Source organism: Epinephelus lanceolatus, chromosome 2 (assembly GCF_041903045.1).
Source record: "Epinephelus lanceolatus isolate andai-2023 chromosome 2, ASM4190304v1, whole genome shotgun sequence".
Taxonomy (NCBI): domain Eukaryota; kingdom Metazoa; phylum Chordata; class Actinopteri; order Perciformes; family Serranidae; genus Epinephelus; species Epinephelus lanceolatus.
Window position 1 is genome coordinate 10,303,512 of NC_135735.1, and position 21,587 is coordinate 10,325,098.

At 38.7% G+C, this 21,587-nt stretch overlaps 2 protein-coding genes across 2 annotated transcripts; one reads left to right on the forward strand and one right to left on the reverse strand.

Moving 5' to 3' along the window:
* The first annotated feature begins 1,587 nt into the window (after positions 1-1,587).
* mtch2 (mitochondrial carrier homolog 2) lies at positions 1,588-14,011 on the forward strand. Its single transcript, XM_033623268.2, has 13 exons — positions 1,588-1,718; positions 5,433-5,517; positions 7,363-7,469; positions 7,702-7,728; positions 7,819-7,875; positions 9,224-9,281; positions 9,483-9,534; positions 9,632-9,691; positions 10,241-10,334; positions 11,073-11,120; positions 11,210-11,277; positions 11,361-11,436; positions 13,176-14,011. The coding sequence occupies exons 1-13, from the start codon at positions 1,632-1,634 to the stop codon at positions 13,260-13,262; spliced, it is 906 nt and encodes a 301-aa protein (XP_033479159.1). The 5' UTR covers positions 1,588-1,631; the 3' UTR covers positions 13,263-14,011.
* On the reverse strand, positions 13,518-19,104 carry LOC117254825 (zinc finger protein 414). The gene is made up of 5 exons (XM_033623258.2): positions 18,955-19,104; positions 18,622-18,732; positions 17,500-17,605; positions 16,839-17,398; positions 13,518-16,430 (listed from the first exon to the last, which is right to left on the reverse strand). Exons 1-5 carry the CDS (start codon positions 19,001-19,003, stop codon positions 16,261-16,263), a joined length of 996 nt encoding a protein of 331 aa, XP_033479149.1. The 5' UTR covers positions 19,004-19,104; the 3' UTR covers positions 13,518-16,260.
* Between the last annotated feature and the right edge of the window lie 2,483 nt (positions 19,105-21,587).

Genomic DNA, 21,587 nt, shown 5'->3' on the forward strand with positions numbered 1-21,587 from the left:
ACACATTCACATATTAAGAATAATGAACTCCGAGCTAAATATAAAATTTGTTTTTGTACCTTTAGATGGTTCTAAAAGAATCCCAAAAGTCCCTAATTTTAGACAAAGTACCATGGAATGATGTCTTGTTTTATCCCCTGACCTATTGTTTCCTTGTTAACTACCTGAATGAAACTCAGAACTATTAGAATTATTTTTAATTCCTTTGCATTTACTACATGATCATAATTTAGAGTAAAGCAGAAGTGGGGCAAGAGCAATGGAGCATTGAAATAAAAGAAGGGTTGCTGTAATAAATTAAGATAAAAAATAAATAAAATAAATCATAGTTATTTTACAGTTATATCAGTGTAAAGTTTTTTTGTGATATTTAAAGGGAAAGTCAACAAAATACATGATAACATTATAAAATATTATAAATATAATAATATATATAATAATAAAATATAATAAAATATAATAATAAAAATATAATATAATAATAAAATATAAATTCCTTAAACTTTTACAATGTCAATGTCTTGTATTTAAACTCTCAGCAAATTGGTGCGATTTCTTTTAAAAACAAAGAGCAACTTGATAAGAAATGTCCCACAAACTGCAAGAAAATAAATAAATAAACATATAAAATATAGAAATATAATATAATATAAAAATGAAAAAATATGTGTAGAATTATTATTATTACATAATTAAAATCATTATACAGAATTTTTGTAATTTTTAAGCACCTTTGTTTGTTTTCAACTTTTTTTTTTCTTTTTTTTTTTTCTTTTTACTAATTTTCTTGTTTTCAAATTTTTCTTTTTACTGATTTCTGGCAATTTTTTTGGTTCATTTCTTTTGTTGCTCATTGCATCCTTCCCGATGTTTTTTTTTTTTTTGAAAGAAATCAAACCAATTTGCTCAGGTTTCAAAGGGTTAAATATTGAGAAAGGTACAGTGTCTGAAAGGTTACTTTTGAAATGTAATGGGCTACAGATTACTAGTTACCCTGATGAAATGTAATAAGTAATGCAACTATTTTAATTACTTAAAGTAATAAAGATGATTACTTTTGGATTTCTTTTCTAAAAAATGATTTAAACCGGGCAATGAAGCTGAAAAATGTCCAGCCAAATGCCAAAAGAAGGTATTCCTGGCAAGAAGATGCAAAGCAACAGAATGTGTAAATTTTGAATGAATGAATGACTTTATTTCAAGCAAAATAAAAATAAAAACAAACAAAACATCAACATACATGCTTGAAAAGGAGCAGGAAGAAGTTTACATTAACACAATCCTACCACCTTCTCAGTATCATGTCTCGTTTAAAAAAGAAAGGGTGTAAACTCTTTGTAATCACTAACATTTTGATTGGTAACTGTGATTTGATTACTTATTTTTCACAGAAACTGTAACTGATCACAATTAAAATTATTTTGTGATTTAAAAATTATAATTAAAATGATAGAGAACAGAAAAAAAACAAGCTAAAAAATTACTAAGAGATGTATAAAATACTAAATAAAAGTTACCATACTCCACATGACCACTAGATGGCGGTACCGTTATAATGCCATATAATATGAGCGCCATCGCCTCCTCTGACGCAAGACGAAGGATTTCCTATCTCCACTGTCTCTCCAAAAATGGCGGACACGTGTGGCCAAGTATTGCTGGGATCAGGGCTCACCGTCCTCTCCCACCCTCTGATGTACATTAAAGTCCTGATCCAGGTAAGAGGAGAAGTTTTCACGCGGACGTTTGGAGGATGTTTCCGCTTCAGGAGCTGCTTTTACCACAGTTAGCTAACATTAGGAATTACTGCAGAACTCTACTAGCTAGGAGTTAGCCTGGAGAGGAAACTGCCAAAGTCCATTGAAAAAAAGCGCTGTTTGACGTGGCGTTGCTTGTAAGTAATTGAATATGTATGAGTTAAGCTGTATCGTGAATCAGTATCACGGTCTCTTTAATTCGGCTTACATTTTATACACATAGCAGCTAAATTTCCGGTAACATTATCAACTACACTGTTGGTCCGTCTGTTGTCCCTATGACCTTCTGTTTCCAAAATACACTGTTGTAGGCGGAAGTGAGGTGTGTGAACCAATTCTTAAAGTTCATACTGTGTTAATATGCAGTGCTGCTTCACTCGTTTCTATACAAATAACGTGCAAGAGCATTTAATCTTCGTGTTGCATACCTTCAAATATAAAAGTCATGTTTTCTAACAAAGCTGCTGTAGTTGAAGTGCTACAGATAGCAGCTAGTTAGCTATCAGCCAAACCGCTCAGCTCTGCTGTCAAACGTTACAGCTTCTTTGTTGCTGCTTATTAACTGTTTTCCAAAGTGTAAAAGTGATTTCCAGTTTCTAACAGATTCACACACAGCGGCGGTGTTGACCTGTTTAACAGTAAAAGGTCAGGGGCGAGCTAACATGTCTTAGCGTTGACATGCTGCTTACTGTTTGTTTCACAGCACTCGGCTCTGTTAGCTCACATGTGTCATGAGTAACATATTTGTAACATGTAATGCCCACATTGTGAGCACAGTATCCGGGGACTTGTGACCTGCACTGACCGGTGTCCTTTGGCCCACTGAAGTAGCTCGTAAGCTAGCGGTTGCTAACAAGCTAAAGTCAACGTTAATCAGGAAGCTTACTTCTTTAGCTTTGCAGTCAAAGTTGTTTAAACGACAAAATAAGTAGCGAACAGGGAGACTTTTACGTCATGTGAAGACTAAATTAATTGAGCTGACAAAGTGACAAAGTAAACATTGAGGCAAATATGACAACAAGTGGACAAAAAGTGCCAAAACGAAACTAGGAAGTGTTGGAGGGCCACAGTTTGGTGCTGAGACACTAATGCAGACTGTCTGCAGGTATTGGGCCTTAAAAGTCATTCAATAGTCCTAAAGTTGAATTTGTGAGGTGTTAATTGCCATAAACAACCCACCACTGAATCCAAGACTGTCTTTTTACTTTACATTTGTAGTTACATATTGGTAAACTGTGTGTACGGTTGTGATCAGAAGTTTACTCAGACCTGTATGTAACATGTATGTCATGGCAGTCTTGATTTTGTAATAATTTCTACAACGCTAATCTTCTTCTGTGATGGAATAATTTGAGTTTATACTACTTTGTCACAAAAGTAATTCTTGAAGTTTGGTTCTTTTATGAAAGTATTATTTTATTTAACCAGGTTTGTCCCATTGAGATGGGGGATCTCTTTTACAAGGGAGACCTGGCTAATTAGAAAAACATTTACAAACACTCATACAATCAGATAAAACATTTACAGACCGAAAGCCTAGACTCCAAAGATTTCACCCTCTCTTTAAAATCAGTCAAATGAATCAGTGTGTGTAAATGTAGTTCAGACTGAAGCTTGTTCCAAACATCAGGAGCTGAAAACCTAAATGATTTCTTTCCTAATTCAGTCCTTATCTTTGGAACAACCAGTTTCAAAATGTCCATCGAGCGGAGATTGTGACTTCCTTGTTTCCAGGTTAATAGTGAACCTGAATAAGAGGGAAGTCTGCCCAAAATTGCTTTGTAAATGAAGATATACCAGTGACTGAAGCGACGAGCAGATAATGATGACCAGTTTACGTTACTGTAGAGAACACAGTGAAGTGATGAGTGAGAGAAGCACAGTTCGTATTGAATCTCCGAGCCCAGTGATACACACTGTCCAGGAGGTGAAGAGAATGAGCAGGTGCGTTCATATAAAGTATGGGTCTCTTGAAAATGAAACCAAATCTGGTGGGGGGGAAATATACGTACAGCAATACTAACATTTGGTTAAATGTCTCTTGGCTGTATTCACCTCAGTTTGGTGCTTTTAGTAGCAATCTGCAAGCCTCTGATTAAGTGTTTGACCGCTCTTCTTGACAGAGTCGGTGCAGTTCAACTTAATACGTTTACTTTCTGGACTTGTTTCTTCAACACAGTCCACGTGTTCTGTTTTTTTAAGATTTTTTTGGGGCGTTTTTGCCTTTTAATTGATAGGACAGCTGAGAGAGAGATACAGACACAGAGACACAGACACAGACACAGACAGGAGTTGAACCCGGGCCGCTGCGGCAACATCCACTAAGCCACCGACCCCCCCAGTCCACATGTTCTTGATGGGATTTAATTAAGTCAGGAGTTTGGGAAGGCCTTTCCATACCCTTAATTTTAGCATGCTTTACCTAGTCCTTTACCACTTTTGATGTGTGTTTGGGGTTGTTGTCTAACTGCGTCTGAGACCCAACCGTCTGACTGGTGATTATATGTTTTCCTGAAGATAATCCTTCTCAATTATTCTATTCACTTTGTGTAAAGCAGCAGTTCCACTGTTAGCATAACCAGCCCAGAGCATAACACTGCCACATCCATACTTAACTGTTAGACATGATGGTCTTTGAGTTAAAGGCCTCACCTTCTCCTCTCCAAACATATTTCAAAAGGCCTTTTGTCTGTCCATGTGATATCCATGTGATACAGCAACTTGAATCCTCAATTTTGGTGATGTAGAAAGTTTTTTGTTGCACGGCCTCTAAACTTTTTGTGAGTGATTTTGATTGACTACAGCTGATGACTTCCGAGTCAGTTTAATTGGCCTTGTTTGATACACTTCTTAGACTCGGCCACAGACAGAAGTCTAAAGAGCTCAGTGCGGATCTGAAAAAGCAGATCATTGATTTGAACTAGTCAGGAAAGTAACTTGGAGCCATTTCAAAGCAGCTACACATCCAAACATCAACTGTGCAAGCAGTTGTTTGTAAGTCTAAAGTGCATGACACAGTTGTGTAACTGCCATGGTGAGGAAGTAATTGCAAGCTATCATCTGCAGCTGAGAGGAAGTTGGTCAAGGTGGTTAAGAGTCAACAAGAACCACCAAAAAGCAGGTCTGTGATGAATGAGAACCTGCTGGATCGAAGGTGTCAGTGTCCACATTCAAGCCTGTTTTACAGCGCCATAGGCTGAAAGGCCGCTGCACAAGAGGGAAGCTCCACAAGCGGCGGCACCTTCAGACTCAGCTGAAGTGTGCTGCTGATCACTTGGACAAAGAAAAGGCTTTTTAGAAGAAACATGAAAGAAAAATAAAGCTATTTGGTCACAGTTACCAGAAATATGTTTGAAGGCGAGGCCTTTAACCCAAAGACCATCATATCTAACAGTCACGCATGGTGGCATCACAACTGTAGATTAACCTAAGTCACTCTAATAACTATATTCCTACATCAAACCTACCTGCACAGGACCGTACACGACTTACCTTTATACTTACCTGCAATGCTTGTAGAAGAAAAAGATGATCTGTCCAAAAATTTTTCTTAAATTTAATGCTGTTTAAGACCATTTCAAAATGATTTTATCTGATGGCAGTATATACCCTGATAATCAGACTATGTACAGTTACAGTGCAGATGTTCATCACTTTATATTGTGTGTGTTTTAGGTAGGACATGAGCCGCTCCCCCCAACTCTGGGCAGGAACCTGTTTGGCAGACAAGTCTACCAGCTCCCTGGACTGTTTGCTTATGGTGAGTCTGACTCTCCACAGTTAGCTATGTTCAGAAATGGAATTCATAATATGTATTACAGACAGAGGTATGCTTTCAGTGTCTCTCCATGAAGCATTTAACCTTGTGAGCTTGGAAGTGTAATGTTGTTTTTGTATGACATTCAATTGATGATATGACGATCGATTCCATTTTGACTTTATGCAGAACTCTGGGCTTTCAGATGCCATTTTTTAAAATCAGTTTTTCACATATGATATTTTGTGGGACTGTGACAGCAGCGTTTGTGCTTGTCAGTAGGAATATAAGGCCTCTAAATGTCTTTGTACTTAAACAGTAATGACAAAAGAAGGCAAGTCTTGAGCTGTAATTTTCCTGTGAGTTTATTATAGTTATGTTTACATACAGTGTTTCTCGCCTAAATGCAACCTGTGTGTTTGACCAATGAGGTCAAACACACAGGTTGAGTGTGTTTTTGTCCTCACAGAACATTTGCAAAGGAAGTATTTTAAAAATGTGCGTTGTTTAGACCCTTCTTTACTCGCTAGCAGTCTGTGTTTTCTTTACCTTTGTTGGTGCACTGCTTTATTTATCAGCATGTTGCTTTCACATACTGTCCATCAGTGGAATAACGTGAAACCAACCTGCTGCCTGCATGCATACTTAACTAATGAAACAGGGACTCGCTCATAAAAACACGGCTCCATAGAAGTAGTTGGGGTCAAAGACTCCACAGGGTTCCTTTTAAAGACCATACCAGTCGTACGTATATGCCTAATATAGTAGCCAGGTGTTTCCTTATTTAATCTTATTTAATTGTAGGGTTGCCCGCAGCTCATTTGCTCAGCCTCTCCTTGTCCCACTCTCTCTGTTCATCAGACCACAAATGAGACAAGAATTAGCTGCTAGCCACCACATGGTCCGTCTGCCTCACTCCCTGCCACTGTGGAGATGGGCGGGCGAGCAACAGTTTGGGAGACAGATCTTCAGTTGGCAGCTGTAGTGGCTCAAATTCAACAAGCGCAAACCCCCCCAGCACCAGTTGTCACAGCAGGTCTTACCTGTGTGACAGCAGCAACAGAAAGTTTGCTCATCTGGCGGGGAGTTGGGGCTTCTTGGTACCCTGGGTTTGGGGTTAGATTTGGACTGGAGCAGCTGCTGACTGGGGCTCTGTCTCTGGAGCTGTGGCCTGCTCTCCTCCTAGCAAGGTGGTATGTTGCGGTGAGGAGTGACGCTGAGGACACTGTGATTCGAGGCTCTAGCTATTATCAGCCACATAAACAGGAACTTGAAGCTTGAATATGCTCAAAGTTTATTGTGGGATTGTTGCCCAATAATGCCAAAATGAAACTGCCTACCCCATGGGCCACAGGTTGGAATTGAACCTGCGGCCGCTGCAACAAGGACAAAGCCTTTGTGTCCGCACCCCCATGACAGTCATGTCTGTTGATTAATTGTATTCCCTGCTGAGTTTCCAAACATCATACCTTTATAAATGCTCTGTGGCAGCTGAATGTCATCAGACCCTCACTTTAGCATTTGATTGCACCACCCCGAAGGATTCACAGACCACTTCTCTATTTTAACTCAATTACATCTCCAAAAATAACTAAGTTTAAGGAAGTGCAGTGCAGGCGTGTTTCGTTGTGATGCATTAGCTGTGTTCAGCAAGTTTCAAGGTTGGAAAAATGCATTTAAAAATTATAGCGCTTGCATGAAATGGAACATGGTTGCTGGTAAAGGAAGGTCTGGGCACAGATTTACTAAGCAAAACCACTGGTACAGTCCAAGAAACATCTTACTTTTTTTTTTTTTTTTTAAGGCCTTTTATAACTTATCCTGCTGTTTATTCTCTGAATGTTTCAGCAAAACACATCATCAAGATCGACGGAAAAGCAGGTCTCTTCAACGGGCTTGGTCCACGGCTCTGTGCTGGCTCCATCGGCACCATTGTGCACAGCAGAGTTGTGCAGGTGAGCCTGAAGAGTTTAAGTGCACCATTAAAGGATGTTTCACACCTACAGCTTTTTTTTTAACAGAAGAAAGAATGTAATGATTTATAGAAATACACCAATCAGCCAAATTAAAACCACTGACAGGTGAAGTGAGTAACTTTGAAAGAAAGACAAGCTATTCTTTGCCAGAATGTAAATGTCTTTATTCACAAGGACAAGTTTTATCATGTTAACCTCTAGTTTCTTACAGAAATGTCAGGAACAAGGCACACTTCAGGTAAGAGCCTTTTTGCCTGATTTATTGTTCGTGTCATTACAAACTTTTCTCTAAGGTTAGAAGATGCTGAGATTTGTTTCTGTTGTCCAGGTTATGGGAGGTCAGCAGAAGGCTGCGGAGGGCTCCCTACAATATGTTGTTAACGAGGTGAGACACCTGTACAGTTATCATCAAGGACTGTCAAAAACATACCAAACAAGAGCACAGAAGTGTTTGTTAACATGTATTACACTCTTTCACTGGTCGGCATAGTGCTAGTTTACCACAGCCAGGCACACTATGTTTAGCACACTCTGCGCTACGGCTAAACGTTTAGCACCACTGCTATAAAAATCTCCCTATATGCAGTTAACTCACTGTCTCTGCTTGTTGAGGACAAGCAGGGATTGTATACGTTGAACACGCTCAGATAAGGGTCTGATTGATTGGCCACTGATGGTTATCACCCCACATCATTCTAAATAGTTTGTGGGCCCATCAGATGACACAAAACTTGCGAGCCAGTTTCTCTTCTTGCTGCAAAAATAGCTTCATTAGTTTAGTGTTTCTGACAAACTGAAGCTCACAATGAACATTAACTGTTACATTCATGGTTTACTGCTAACCTGACGTGCAGCTCATCTGCCCGCCCGAGTGCTAACACACACACACACACACACACACACACACACACACACACACACACACACACACACACACACTGAACACTTCTGTAGAGGCTGTTATACACTACACTGCTTTCTGACTGTTTACATTCAGCTTTGTTTTGCCCTGTATTGGCCCCACACGGCTGACATGGTATCTTTATGTAAACCAGCTCTTTTTCATTTTGCATTTCTCCAGGATCGTTTTTATTAAATGTAATTCACTCATTCATTTTCCGTAACTGCTTATCCTGTTAGGGGTCACGGGGGGGCTGGAGCCTATCCCAGCTGACATTGGGTGAGAGGCAGGGTACACCTTTGACAGGTCTCCAGACTATCACAGGGCTGACACATAGAGACAGACAACCATTCACACTCACATTCACACCTACGGACAATTTAGAGTCACCAATTAACCTGCATGTCTTTGGACTGTGGGAGGAAGCTGGAGTACCTGGAGGAAACCACTGTAGAAATTCACTGTACTTAAAATTGAGTGTGTTTTTTTACAAACTTGACATGTTTGCGAGTCACTTGCAGTCCATTCAGAATGGCTAATTTTGGACTGCGACCCACCAGTTGGGAACCGCTGTTTTAAATAGATGTTTTATGAACTGACTGATGAACTGTTCATCAGAATAAACTGTAGCTCAACAGAGTCGTCCCACAAATTTCACTTCTCTGATTGTGATGGGTTCAGTTCGTCTTTATTTTTCTTTTGAGGAACAAACCAGGCATGTGTATAGACTTAAGTTTCAAGAGATGTACTTAATGGTCATGTCTACTTAAATGTATATGATGTTATGTTTCATGTTAACATTTCAGTTGATTGTTTTCTGTCTTTTCTACAGACAACCAAAGAGATGATAGCTCGTTCCTGCGCCACCATTGTCACACATCCCTTTCATGGTACGACATTAATGTCTGCGACTGCTCGACTCTTTCAGTTGGCTTTAACCAGCTAACTCCAGCAGTGTGCATGTGACACCAAAGGGTGTAGTCGAGCTTTGAAATTGCTTCTCTTGTTTTTTATTTGAACGTTGTGGATGTGGCAAATCTGTGTGTGGAGACAGTCGTCTGCATGTCATGTATGTTTTCCTTGTTTTTCAGTGATTACTTTGCGATGTATGGTCCAGTTTATTGGGAGAGAAACAAAATACAGGTACAGTTTTTATGTTTTAGACACAAACGTCAATGAGAAGAGCCATGAAAATGGTTAAATTTAAATTAAAAATATATTTATTTTCTTCTGTTCTCAGTGGGGTGTTTGACTCCATTGTCACAGTCTACAGAGAAGAAGGCATACTGGGCTTCTTCGCGTGAGTTTGACTCTCCTTTTTATTTTGATTTTGAATACACCACGTTTTGTTGCATTGCCTTGATGGTCAGCTTTGAATATTTTCAGCATGTTCTCATCACTTAAAGGCAAAATGCCCCCATAGATTGTTTGCCTTAGTGCTGAATGCTTCTGAATGCTGAACAGGCTACAGATAATAAGTTTCAGATTTTCATTTTTATGATAAAACAGAAAAACAAAATACCGTTTCACGTCTAAAACTGGCAAAATTAAAAGTTCTCAGTGAAGTAAAATTATTCAGTTAATGAATCCATGTTAAATTTGCCGGTGTCTACAGAGACTACCACAAGCATTGGTCACCGCCATGTGACAAAAAAGCAAACACATTCCACAAATAGTATAATACTAATAATAGTAGTGCAGCCTAATCTTTATCTACAACAGAAATACTAGGTTTAAACAGTATGAAGACACATGTAAAAAAAAGGTGGACTTAGACAGATAATGATCATTTTTCCTCATATTTTTTAAGTCAGAAATGATTATTTTTTGTGTGTGTGTTTGTTTTCAGTGGGTTGATCCCTCGCCTGCTCGGTGACGTCCTGTCTCTGTGGATTTGTAACCTGCTGGCTCACCTCATCAATACATACGCCATCGATGACTCGGTATACCTCTCTTTAATCCCTGCTTAGCTCAGTATTCTGTATGTGTTGGTTTAAGGCCCTGTTAGGCAGCATTGTAAGTCCAGTATAAATCTACAAAAATGAAAACTTGTGCAAACTTCATACCTGTTAGTGCACTGGTCTTCTGCACATCTGACAATCGCTAGAACATTTTCCTCTAAATTGCAGCGGCTAGCTTTGAGTCTCCCTAACTAGGCTCTGGACTCCAAATAAAAACTCTTGGAGACCAATTGCAAAATTGAATAGTGTGTGGACAGATTAATTTGCTTTCATTACCAACGCTACAAAGTTAAAGTACCAAATAATCAAGAATAGCCCACTGCAGAGGAGCCACTTTGTGGAAGAACATGTTAATGGATGCTTTGAATTATTAGTAACGTTGATGGGCTAATTTCGACTATAAAGGCTCCGTTATCTGTGTTTTGTGGCTGCAGTCAGATATTTTTTATATTGCTTTTAGTCAAAAATGGCTCTTTTGATCATACAGGTTGCTGACCCCTGTACTCGAACCAAGCAAACAGTGCTTTATAGACAGAACTAAAGCCAAATAATCTTTAAATTGATTTTTTTGATGCCTCAGCCAAGTCATATATTCTATCTGCAATTTATAAAACATATACTTTACGCCTGTTAAACTGATAACACCATGTATGAAATTATGACATTTCAGCACCATTCCACACATTCTCACATTCTCTGTTAATCTGTTCATCTGCACAGATGAGTCACACAGGAGAAATCAAGAACTGCTCTCAGGCTGTGACCGGGGTAAGTATGACAGAAATGCAGCAGCACACTGGTTTGTCTGTTTGTAGCTTGTAGTTAGATCATGTTGCTCCTCTTCTCTTCTCTTCCAGTTCTTCGCCAGTATGCTTACATACCCTTTTGTTTTGGTGTCAAACCTCATGGCTGTCAATAACTGCGGGTGAGTTGGCAGCAGCTTATTTGCGGTTGTAAATCCTCCCAAGTGTTTAATCGATCAGACTCATATTTCCACTGCTCTCGCAGGCTTGCTGGAGGCCTGCCTCCCTATGCATCAGTATATCCCACCTGGGTGGACTGCTGGAGGCATCTAAGCAGAGAGGTAAAAACACCAAACACCAAACTGTGTAGATGCTGTGTTCACTGGATAAATGCTGATGTTACATGAAGCGCTACAGCGTCAGGATGCAGAGGTTTTACCACCGTCAGTCTAATCATCAGTAACCATTCCATGGATCACAGCATGTATTTTACTCTCTGCATAGTTATTTTACATTAAATAGATTTTATTGCTTTGAGGATAAAAGTTTTAATATAGAATAAAAAGTGACAACCGTGCATGTGATATATAAGCAGCACATTTCTATTGAGTTGGTGGTGGTGCTGGTGCTTAAAAAATTATAATTCAGTGACATAATTTTAAATAATAATAATAAATATACTGTAGTTTTTTCCTACGTTTTTTTTTTTTCCTTTTTTATTATTATTATTATTTTATTTATTTATTTATTTATTTATTTATTTATTTATTTATTTATTTATTTATTTATTTATTTATTTATTTATTTTTAATTTGCGGAGATTTCTTACCAAGTTGCTCATCGCCTTTTTTCCCATGTGTTTGAAAGAAATCTCACCAATGTGCTCAGGGTTCAAAGGTTTAAATACTTGTGAAAGGTGTCTGAAAGCAGCCCAAGAAAAATGTCGCTCCAGTTTTCCAAAGGTTAACTAGACAAAGATATTTTTGCCTTCGACTCAAGCTATGAAAATGATAAAACTGTTTGTTCATGTGCTCTTTGTGACACCAGAGAAGACAATAATGCCTTAAGGAATAAAGGGATACGTCGCCCACAAAATGAACATTTGTAAATCAGTTAGCCATGTTACCTTGAACTCATTAGGAAACCTTTATTTTTCTCACATGCATCCACGGAAAACAGCAAACATATGATTTATTGATTGATTGGGGTCCACGTTTAACAACAGAAAACCTGTGTTAAAACATCAGTTTACAAACTCTCCCAAAATTTGTGCAGTATAATCCAATTATCATTTATCCAGTCATGTGTTCAGGACTTCACAAACATGCATTCACTAAAAATCTAGAATTTGGCTTTAAAGAGAGCATAGACAAGTTTTAGGGGCAGGACACATGCCACGTCTTTAACCGGATGGAATACTTGACTACTACTCTTGTGCCTTTTCTGTGCCAGCTTTCAAGAGTGTGGTGGTAGGTTGTGTCTGAGGTTGCTAAGCAACCTCAACAAGCATTGTATAGCCTATTTACCTGAAATCCTGAGTGCAGAGCTGATCTTCTTCCAGGCGCTGTTTGTAAGTGTGTAGTCCTGTTGTTTGTGGGACAGATGAAAAGCTCTGGCAGCTCTGCACGAACACGATCAACTTCTACTTCATATTTATCACAGACTGAAATTTATACATGAAGGGAAAGATATGTCGTCGTGATTGGTTGTTCCTCCTCACATGCCATGGGGTGTGTGCTGCTGCATTTCAAAAGTTGAACTCTGTTTAGGTCACAACCATCGCGCCCCAAAAAATAAGCACTCGGAAATATATCGCTCTGGCATTTGAGTGCGCCTCCTGTGCATCTACATTAAAAACAATGAATGTGAGGGCACAAAAAATGCAGCATGTGTTCGGCCCTTTACAGGAAGTTCAGTTTTAATTAGAAAATGCATGTGTTTAAGAAGTACGGCCATTTTGTGGGTGAAGTTTTCTTTAAGCAATTCTTTTTTACATCTATATTCCAGTCTACAGTGCTGAAAACAGTTTGCCTTTTGGTCACACGTTTACTGAAACACTTCTGTCTCCTCTTCATTCCAGGGCAACATGAGCAGAGGCAACAGTTTATTTTTCCGGAAGATTCCGGCAGGAAAGATGTACGCGATGGACCAGAAGAGATTTTTTTAAAGCCTCAAGAGGACTGAGCTGAACATAGTTGTGATAATAAAACAAAAAAAGAATCAACATTGCCTGATCTGGGGGTTGGACAGTCGGCACTTAATCTCTTTTTTCTTTTTTGTATGCACTTGTTTACTATGAGGGTTTTTTTCTTCTTCTTGACAACTTGCCATCATGTGAAATAAAAACACACTAATTTCCAGTTAATTTCCAGCAGGTTTTGTTTTATTAACAGAAATTTACAAATTAAAACTGCAGGGTCGTGAGAACATGAGATGAGCAGAAATCTTTTTAAGACCCACATGTACAAAATGTGATGGAAGGACGGCTCGTGCTGTCAAACCTGTCTGTGTTATGAATGACCAATGTCAAAGCCCTCCCCATGTTTTTTTTTTTAATATAGATTATTGACAATGACTCCCCTTCATCCACGTGATGGGATTTGTTTGAAAACAGCACTTCAGTCTGCATGTGGTAATGTCTAATAATTCACGTCAGTGATCAAGTGGGACCTCTTGTCATGTGGTATTGTCTTGATGTGTTAATTATCATAAAGCTCACTGCTTGGCAGGCGTGTAATGCTAGTGAAGAGGAGGGAAAGGACTCAGAGGTGACGGTTGTTCAGGAGCATGTATGGATGTACAGAGGCATGGAGGCTAGCCTGAGCTGACCAATGTCTCTGGGGCGCTCTGAGCGACCGAATGCTTGTATCAACTCATCCTGACTGACCCAAATAAAAACAGCTTTTTTTGACCTTGTCTTCCTTGTAAAGGTGTTTGTGTAGAATTTATGTGAAATGGAAAAAGGATCTGGCACACAAGCAAGGTATGGCATCAGAGAGTTATACAGCTGAAAGAAAAGGGCTGGCACAGGTGGCTCAATGTTCCTTATGGTCAACTCATCCCATGAAAAGACTAAACCAACAATGACTACTAGGGGTGGGCACGAGTATTCGATCTGGGAATCAGTATTTGTTCAACAGCTAACTTATTTTTTTCTATTTAAAATGGCTAATATTTAATTTTAGAGCTGCGTGAATTAGACTGCTTCGCTCATCGCTTCCTTGTCCCACGTTCACTCTCTGCTTATCATGACACACCAGGGGACGAGCCTACTGCTGCCAGAGTGCGAGCTCGGTTACAGGAAAGTTGGTGAGGGTCTGCTCGCACAATGACAGGGCTAACTGTTAGCATCACACAGCTAACGTCACCTAGCAGATACTGACAGGTTTAGCAAACAGTAGAGCTGCTTTGTCAGGACTGTTTGTTAGCTTGTGCTGACCGGGCAGACATTGAGCTAACTGCAAGGAGAGCGGCTCCGAAGATGATTCCCCAGCACCACGTCTAACCTATGTAACGGTAGCAACTTAAAGTTTGCTATTTTTTTCTAATGTTAGCTTTGAATTTATTTATATTTTGGGCTAATTGAAGCCTAAATGTTCATTAAATGAATTTCAAATCATTTACATTCTTATTCTAACATTAAATCTTTTTGCAAGTACTCATACTACCAGACGCTTTTGCTCAAGAGGGAGAAAACCTAGAACTTCCAGAATGCACTGCACCGCACCAGATCAATAAATGCTCATGCTGGAAGGCGATGTCATGCAAACATGTCGGTTTGAAACAATGGCAAGAAACAATCTCGTATTACAGTTAAACAGTACACTAAAACATATTTCTGAAAACATTTGAGGAGAGAAAAAGGCAACTCAGTAACAGAATCTTGTTTTATATTTGATCAGCGCTGCCTAGTTTTACCATTTCATTGGATTTCGATCCGAGTTTGGGCGAAAAAAAGAGGCAGGCGGGTCTGTCTCTTGATCATCTTCTATACTCTTTGTGTCTGCATTGGCTTAAAATACACATCCCCATCTTGTGTGTATTGGGTGTCTTCAAGCCTGATTTATCTTTTCACTCATGTTCCTTAATTACAGTGAACACACAAACTGTAGTTTCTTTGGACTAAATCCCATATACACTATCCAGCTGCCACAAATACTCACTAGGGCAACAAATATGGATTAATCCACCACTGAAAATTGTCCCAAACAAAAACACCATTTCCTTCTGTTTGATAAAAGCTACAGTGATCAGCTGTTTTGGGCAATTACTGATCCCTTTATAAAAATAAACTATATGTGTGAGTTGTTTTTAAAGATTTACAGCAGGTACCAATGGTTTTCATTGGATTTGTTGACACAAAAAGTCTATAATAAAACCAGACTGATCCTCGACTGGCAGGGTACAAAAGCCAAAGACACAGTTTACCCAAGTAAAGCAACAGTTACACAACACCTGTTCAGCCCAGAGCCAATACATACAATCGGTGTCAAATGTTGATGTGCCCATTTCATTGATAACAGCACTGTACAATGGACAATCGTCTATATGAGACCAACTTGTACTGTGGCAGTGGCTATTTACAGCGTAAAAAACAAAATTACAGGACAATTTTTTGCCATGTCAAAGAGGTATTAACATCAAGGGCTTTAGCATATCAATACCCAAATGTTATAAACTGGACTCTACACTACTATGCACATCCAGTTTCAGACCACCCCTGTAGTCTAGTCTACTGACAACAGCATTAAGTGCTTTGATTTCTATTCATGTAAGACTCTGAAACTTAAATCCAGTCTTCACCTGGCATCTGCAACTGTGTGCAGAGCCAATGATTTCAGCACTTATATCTGGTTAAAAGCATCTTACAGCCAGACACATGTTGCAGCGAGTGACCCAGCAGTCTGATATTTAATCATAAGTCATTGTGTGTGTGCCCAGAAGTAACACGCAAACACACATTCATTAAGTGCTTTGTAGAAATGCCAAATACCTTACCAAATAATCAATTTCTAACCCACTGCTTCAGGCTTTTCACTCAGTATACATGTGTATTATATGTAAGCCCTTGATAGAAACATCACTCAACAGAGGCAGAGTCCTTGAGGAAAACAAAAAGGCAGCATTTGCTTCTACAAAGCATTGTTCAGTCAGTGTGTCCTACACTATATGTTCATGGCTGAGCTCGCTGCGTCTTCTGCAGGTTTGTTACTGCTGTGTTTAGTGCTGATGTGTTGTGTCATGTCCTTACGGTTGGTCACTACGTGTCCACACTGCACGCATGTGTAGCGCCCTCTGGTGTGCTCCCAAAGGACACGTCTGTTGCAGGATAAACCTGATGGATGAAATGACAAATTAATGTTTGAACAAAAGGACCTGCAGACACCCAATTCAAAATATGATGACATCACGCCTGCACTGGCCTCACACTCTCTAACAAAGCGGTAAACTTTTTTAAGCCGCCTTTTTCATACTGTGTAGGAGCTCTGTACTGCATGGGGTGTTTACAAAGCATCAAAAAACTACACTGACATTCTTTGTAAAGGGTCACGCAGCTGCCTGTACAGAGGAAGTCAAATGTGAGCTTGAGTTCTTCCTTATCTGAAGTGATGGTTTAAGGAGAACTGATCAGTATCTGCAGCTTCCTGTGGTTTAAACGACCCATTTAGCACCAATAGTTTCATCATGTGAAGCCTCATCTGGCAGGTTACAGCTGTGTGCTCTAGTGTGAGGAGAGGCTTACCTTGATTTTTCTTCCAGACAGCGGTGGACCCAGGAGGAGAACGAGGAGCCGGTGCTGGAGCAGGGTGCACAGGCTCAGGAGACCTGGTCTGCGTCAAGTGCTGCTGACTCTGGATATCAGGGGGGTCAGGAGCCGCTGCTGCTGGGCCATCCGGGTTTGAAGGTGCAGAGAGAGCAGGGGCTTCAGCCATGACCTGAGGCAGGGGAGCTACCTCTGTGAGCTGTGGAGGACCAAGCTGTTGAGGGGAGAACTCTGTTTTAGGCAAGAAGGGAGGGCCGAGGACAGGGGGGGCAGCCGAATCCAGCTGAAGAGCAGCAGCGGGGAGGGAGCCATCTGGGTTCGGGATTTGAGAGGGTGGTTGCTGAGGTGTAGTCATTGAGTCCAGCAGTGGGGGCTTCTGTTCCACGTCCATGGGGGTCACATTTGGGTTGGTCGCAGCAGCAGGCGGAGGGGCCGCCGGTTCAGTCTGCTTTGCTTTGCTTCGTGGCACTTTGGAGCAGGTGTGCAGGTGAGTCAGGAGGCCACGGTAGGATCGCAGCTTTGTGCGACAGCTCTCACACCTTCAAAAAACAGGTAACGATACATTACTTAAAATACTTTCACAACTGAATACACAGGATGAAACGTTTTATACAGTTAAATAAAATAAAGACCAACTCACAAGAAGAATATGTTGGGTTTGTGATGATGCCTCATATGTTCCATAAGCTTCTGCATGTTGGGGAAGGAACCGCTGCATCCGACGGTGGAGCACAGCAGGACCTTTCCTGAGGAGAGGACAGTGTTACATGACAGCCCAGTTTTTCTGGTAACCCCCTCTCCTCTCATTTCCAACACAAATCATACCAAATCTGAAACTTACAACTAGGTTGGACATTTATTTTTGTATTCATAAAACTACTTTTTAAATGCCTGAGGCTGTGCTGCCTTTACCATTCTTTGTATTGAATTGCAGGGTTGTCAAGCAGAGGACACATCACATGGAAACTTCATGTCACATGCAAAATTATTCATTTCAACTTAACATTTTTCTAAAATTTCATTAAACTATAAAAAAAATATACTTCCACTTCCTGGTTCAGAAGAGTTGACTTTTGAACCAGGAAGTGCTCATTATTTCACTTCAGCACAAGTTTATGTTTGACACATTAATTTCCACACAGGCAGGAGGTCACTAACTGTGTATACGACTAAAGTTATGGTGCTAAATGTCTTTTACCACAACATTAACCGTAACGCATTACAACCGTTGTGAAATACATAAATATTAATCACTGAGTAATGAGTAAGGTGAGTGAGACCGCAAGTGACTCTCAAACATGTCCAGATTGTGAAAACAGGGAAAAAAGCACACTTTATTTTGAAGTACAGTGAGTGCATTTGTGTCAACTTCACATTAAAATTGTGTGTCATGGATGACTTGAGGTTTACAGCGTGAGTGTTTTATGTTTAAATTATGACAGTAAATGCATGCATGAAAAGGAAATACATGTCACAATATGTTTTGTATGTCGCTTCATTTTTAGGTAGTTAAGGTGTGTTGCTCCACAGCTCCAGTCAACACATTCTTCAATGGACAAACATCAGAAGTCATTCATCTACATTATAACCTGAGGAGACTCAACTTGTGTGTGTGTGGTGTGTGTGTGTAAGCCTGTAGGATTGTCCCTCTCTACAATGCAGATGTTATTAACATGGAGCTATAACGTTACACCGCACTGGCCCAGTGCCTGGTGACATATCTCCTTCACTGTACCCCCATGCTCCAGACCTGTGAGCTCACCTGGAAGAGACTGAGCTGAGAGCTCATGGTCCTTGATGTGGCTTTCCAGAGAGGTTGTATCTGTGTACACCCGCCTGCAGCCGTACATCGGACACGGTGTCCTCTTATTCCCTGAAACAGATCAACAAAACCTTACATGAATTTTTCAGTTATGTAGCACAAATATTGCGAACAACATCAGTAATCTAGCGACAGAACTTCATCAAGTTATCATGCTAACGTGAGCTAGCTAGCTGACTGGCTAGCTTAGTCGCATAGCTGGCAGCAGCTGGTGTCTTTCAGCACAATAGGCTAAAAACGAAACGAGTTCTGTGTTTGGGATAAATAACAGACCTCCGTCTTCAGATTCAACTTTCGGTATGACTGTTGTGCCCGAAGCCATCGCTGGAACAATAGCAGAGCAGTTGGGCTCTGCGGTCTGTAGATACGACAACAATAACGGATATCAAGAAACGGACTACAAGAACCAGAATGCAATGCGACTCATACAAGTATTTCCGTTTATTTTTAAATAGAAAATAAAACATTTTTAAGACATTTTAAACTAACTGTTCTTGTCCTTTTGTCTTTTCTTTAAACCTCATTCCTAGCTCCAGTGATTCGTCAAAAAATAAAGTGGATAGACCGAATCACAATTTTTATTTAATAATAACTTCCGGGTAGGAAAATTTCTCTTGACGTTGCTTCCTAAAAACCCTGCAGTTTTACCTCTGGATCCTGTTGCTCTTGTTGGACAGACCTGTGTCTCCTCTATAAAGATAAATAATAAAAGCGCTATACGTGCTTTATTTAAGCAAATAAAATAAAATAAAATAAAATTAAAACGTCTCTGTTCCAAATTTTGTTTCTACAGGAACAACCTCACTTCAGACCTGGACTGGAAGAAAATCTGGTGCCTACCTTCTAAAAACCTTATTACAAATAAGGTGAAGGAAGTGACTTTAAGATGTTTCGCCGTTTTTATCCCACCAAGTTATTTCTCCAAAGATATAAAAAGGACATTGTTGTGGACTCATTTTGTCAACTGATTCCAGATGTATACCGTCTATTTTGGTCGTGTCTCCACTCTCCTGTATTTTCTGACAAGATGTCTGTTCTTTCATTTCCCAGTTTACCTTATTTATCAAAGTGTATAGTTTGGCGTTTTTACTTATTCCTCTGCCAAAGCAAATCAATATTATATCATCAATTTGATTCTATGACTTACAAAATCACACATTCATGAATAAACATTTACCAATCATAAACTCTCCTTTTTAATTTTTGAATTTGAACTCTATCTATCTCTATCTCTCTACAATATATCAAGTCAGTTCTATGACTTTTTACATGATTTTTGACGACATACTATACTATGACTTTTTTCCTTATTTTTGACGACATACTATACTATGACTTTTTTCCTTATTTTTGTCGACATACTATACTATGACTTTTTTCCTGATTTTTGAAAAAATGTCATAGTATAGTATGTCGTCAAAAACCATGAAAAAATGTCACAGTATAGTATGTCGTCAAAAACCATGAAAAAATGTCACAGTATAGTATGTCGTCAAAAATCATGAAAAAAGTCATAGTACAGTATGTCGTCAAAAATCATGAAAAAAAGTCATAGTATAGTATGTCGTCAAAAATCATGAAAAAAGTCATAGTATAGTATGTCGTCAGAAATCATGAAAAAAAATCTTTGTAAAGTATGTTATCTAAAATCACGTAAAAAAGTCATACTATAGTATGTCGTCAAAAATCACGTAAAAAAAGTCATAGTATGACTAATCATGAAAATCATGAAAAAAGTCATAGTATAGTATGTCATCAAAAATCATGAAAAAAAATCTTTGTATAGTATGCCGTCAAAAATCATGAAAAAAAGTCATAGTATAGTATGTCGTCAAAAATCATGAAAAAAGTCATAGTATAGTATGTCGTCAGAAATCATGAAAAAAAATCTTTGTAAAGTATGTCATCTAAAATCACGTAAAAAAAAGTCATAGTATAGTATGTCGTCAAAAATCACGTAAAAAAAGTCATAGTATGACTAATCATGAAAATCATGAAAAAAGTCATAGTATAGTATGTCGTCAAAAATCACGTAAAAAAAAAGTCATAGTATAGTATGTCGTCAAAAATCATGAAAAAAAATCTTTGTATAGTATGTTATCTAAAATCACGTAAAAAACTCATAGTATAGTATGTCGTCAAAAATCATGAAAAAAAGTCATAGTATAATATGTCGTCAAAGATCATGAAAAAAAGTCATAGTATAGTATGTCGTCAAAAATCATGAAAAAAAGTCATAGTATAGTATGTCATCTAAAATCACATAAAAAAAAGTCATAGTATAGTATGTCGTCAAAAATCGTGTAAAAAAAGTCATAGTATGACTAATCATGAAAATCATGAAAAAAGTCATAGTATAGTATGTCGTCAAAAATCATGAAAAAAAGTCATAGTATAGTATGTCATCAAAAATCATGAAAAAAGTCATAGTATGTCATCTAAAATCAAGTAAAAAAAAGTCATAGTAGTATGTCGTCAAAAATCATGTAAAAAAAGTCATAGTATAGTATGTTGTCAAAAATCATGAAAAAAGTCATAGTATAGTATGTCGTCAAAAATCATGAAAAAAGTCATAGTATGTCGTCAAAAATCATGAAAAAAGTCATAGTATAGTATGTCGTCAAAAATCATGAAAAAAGTCATATAGTATGTCGTCAAAAACCATGAAAAAAGTCATAGAATAGTATGTCATCTAAAATCACGTAAAAAAAAGTCATAGTATAGCATGTCGTCAAAAATCATGAAAAAAGTCATAGTATAGTATGTCGTCAAAAATCATGAAAAAAGTATGTCGACAAAAACCATGAAAAACCTCATAGTATAGTGTTGTCAAAAACTACTAAAAAAGAAAGTCATAGTATAGTATGCCGACAAAAATCATGAAAAAGTCAGTACTCTACTTTTAT

What these genes read in the sequence shown, in the direction of transcription:
- mtch2 (XM_033623268.2), top strand. Translation starts at nt 1,632, where the DNA reads ATGGCGGACACGTGTGGCCAAGTATTGCTGGGATCAGGGCTCACCGTC. An exon ending in ACATTAAAGTCCTGATCCAG is followed by an intron (nt 1,719 to 5,432) that starts GTAAGAGGAGAA and finishes TGTGTGTTTTAG; the next exon opens with GTAGGACATGAGCCGCTCCC. An exon ending in GGGAGAGAAACAAAATACAG is followed by an intron (nt 9,535 to 9,631) that starts GTACAGTTTTTA and finishes TTCTGTTCTCAG; the next exon opens with TGGGGTGTTTGACTCCATTG.
- LOC117254825 (XM_033623258.2), bottom strand. Translation starts at nt 19,003, where the DNA reads ATGGCTTCGGGCACAACAGTCATACCGAAAGTTGAATCTGAAGACGGA. An exon ending in AGTTGAATCTGAAGACGGAG is followed by an intron (nt 18,733 to 18,954) that starts GTCTGTTATTTA and finishes GATCTGTTTCAG; the next exon opens with GGAATAAGAGGACACCGTGT. An exon ending in CTCAGCTCAGTCTCTTCCAG is followed by an intron (nt 17,606 to 18,621) that starts GTGAGCTCACAG and finishes TCCTCTCCTCAG; the next exon opens with GAAAGGTCCTGCTGTGCTCC.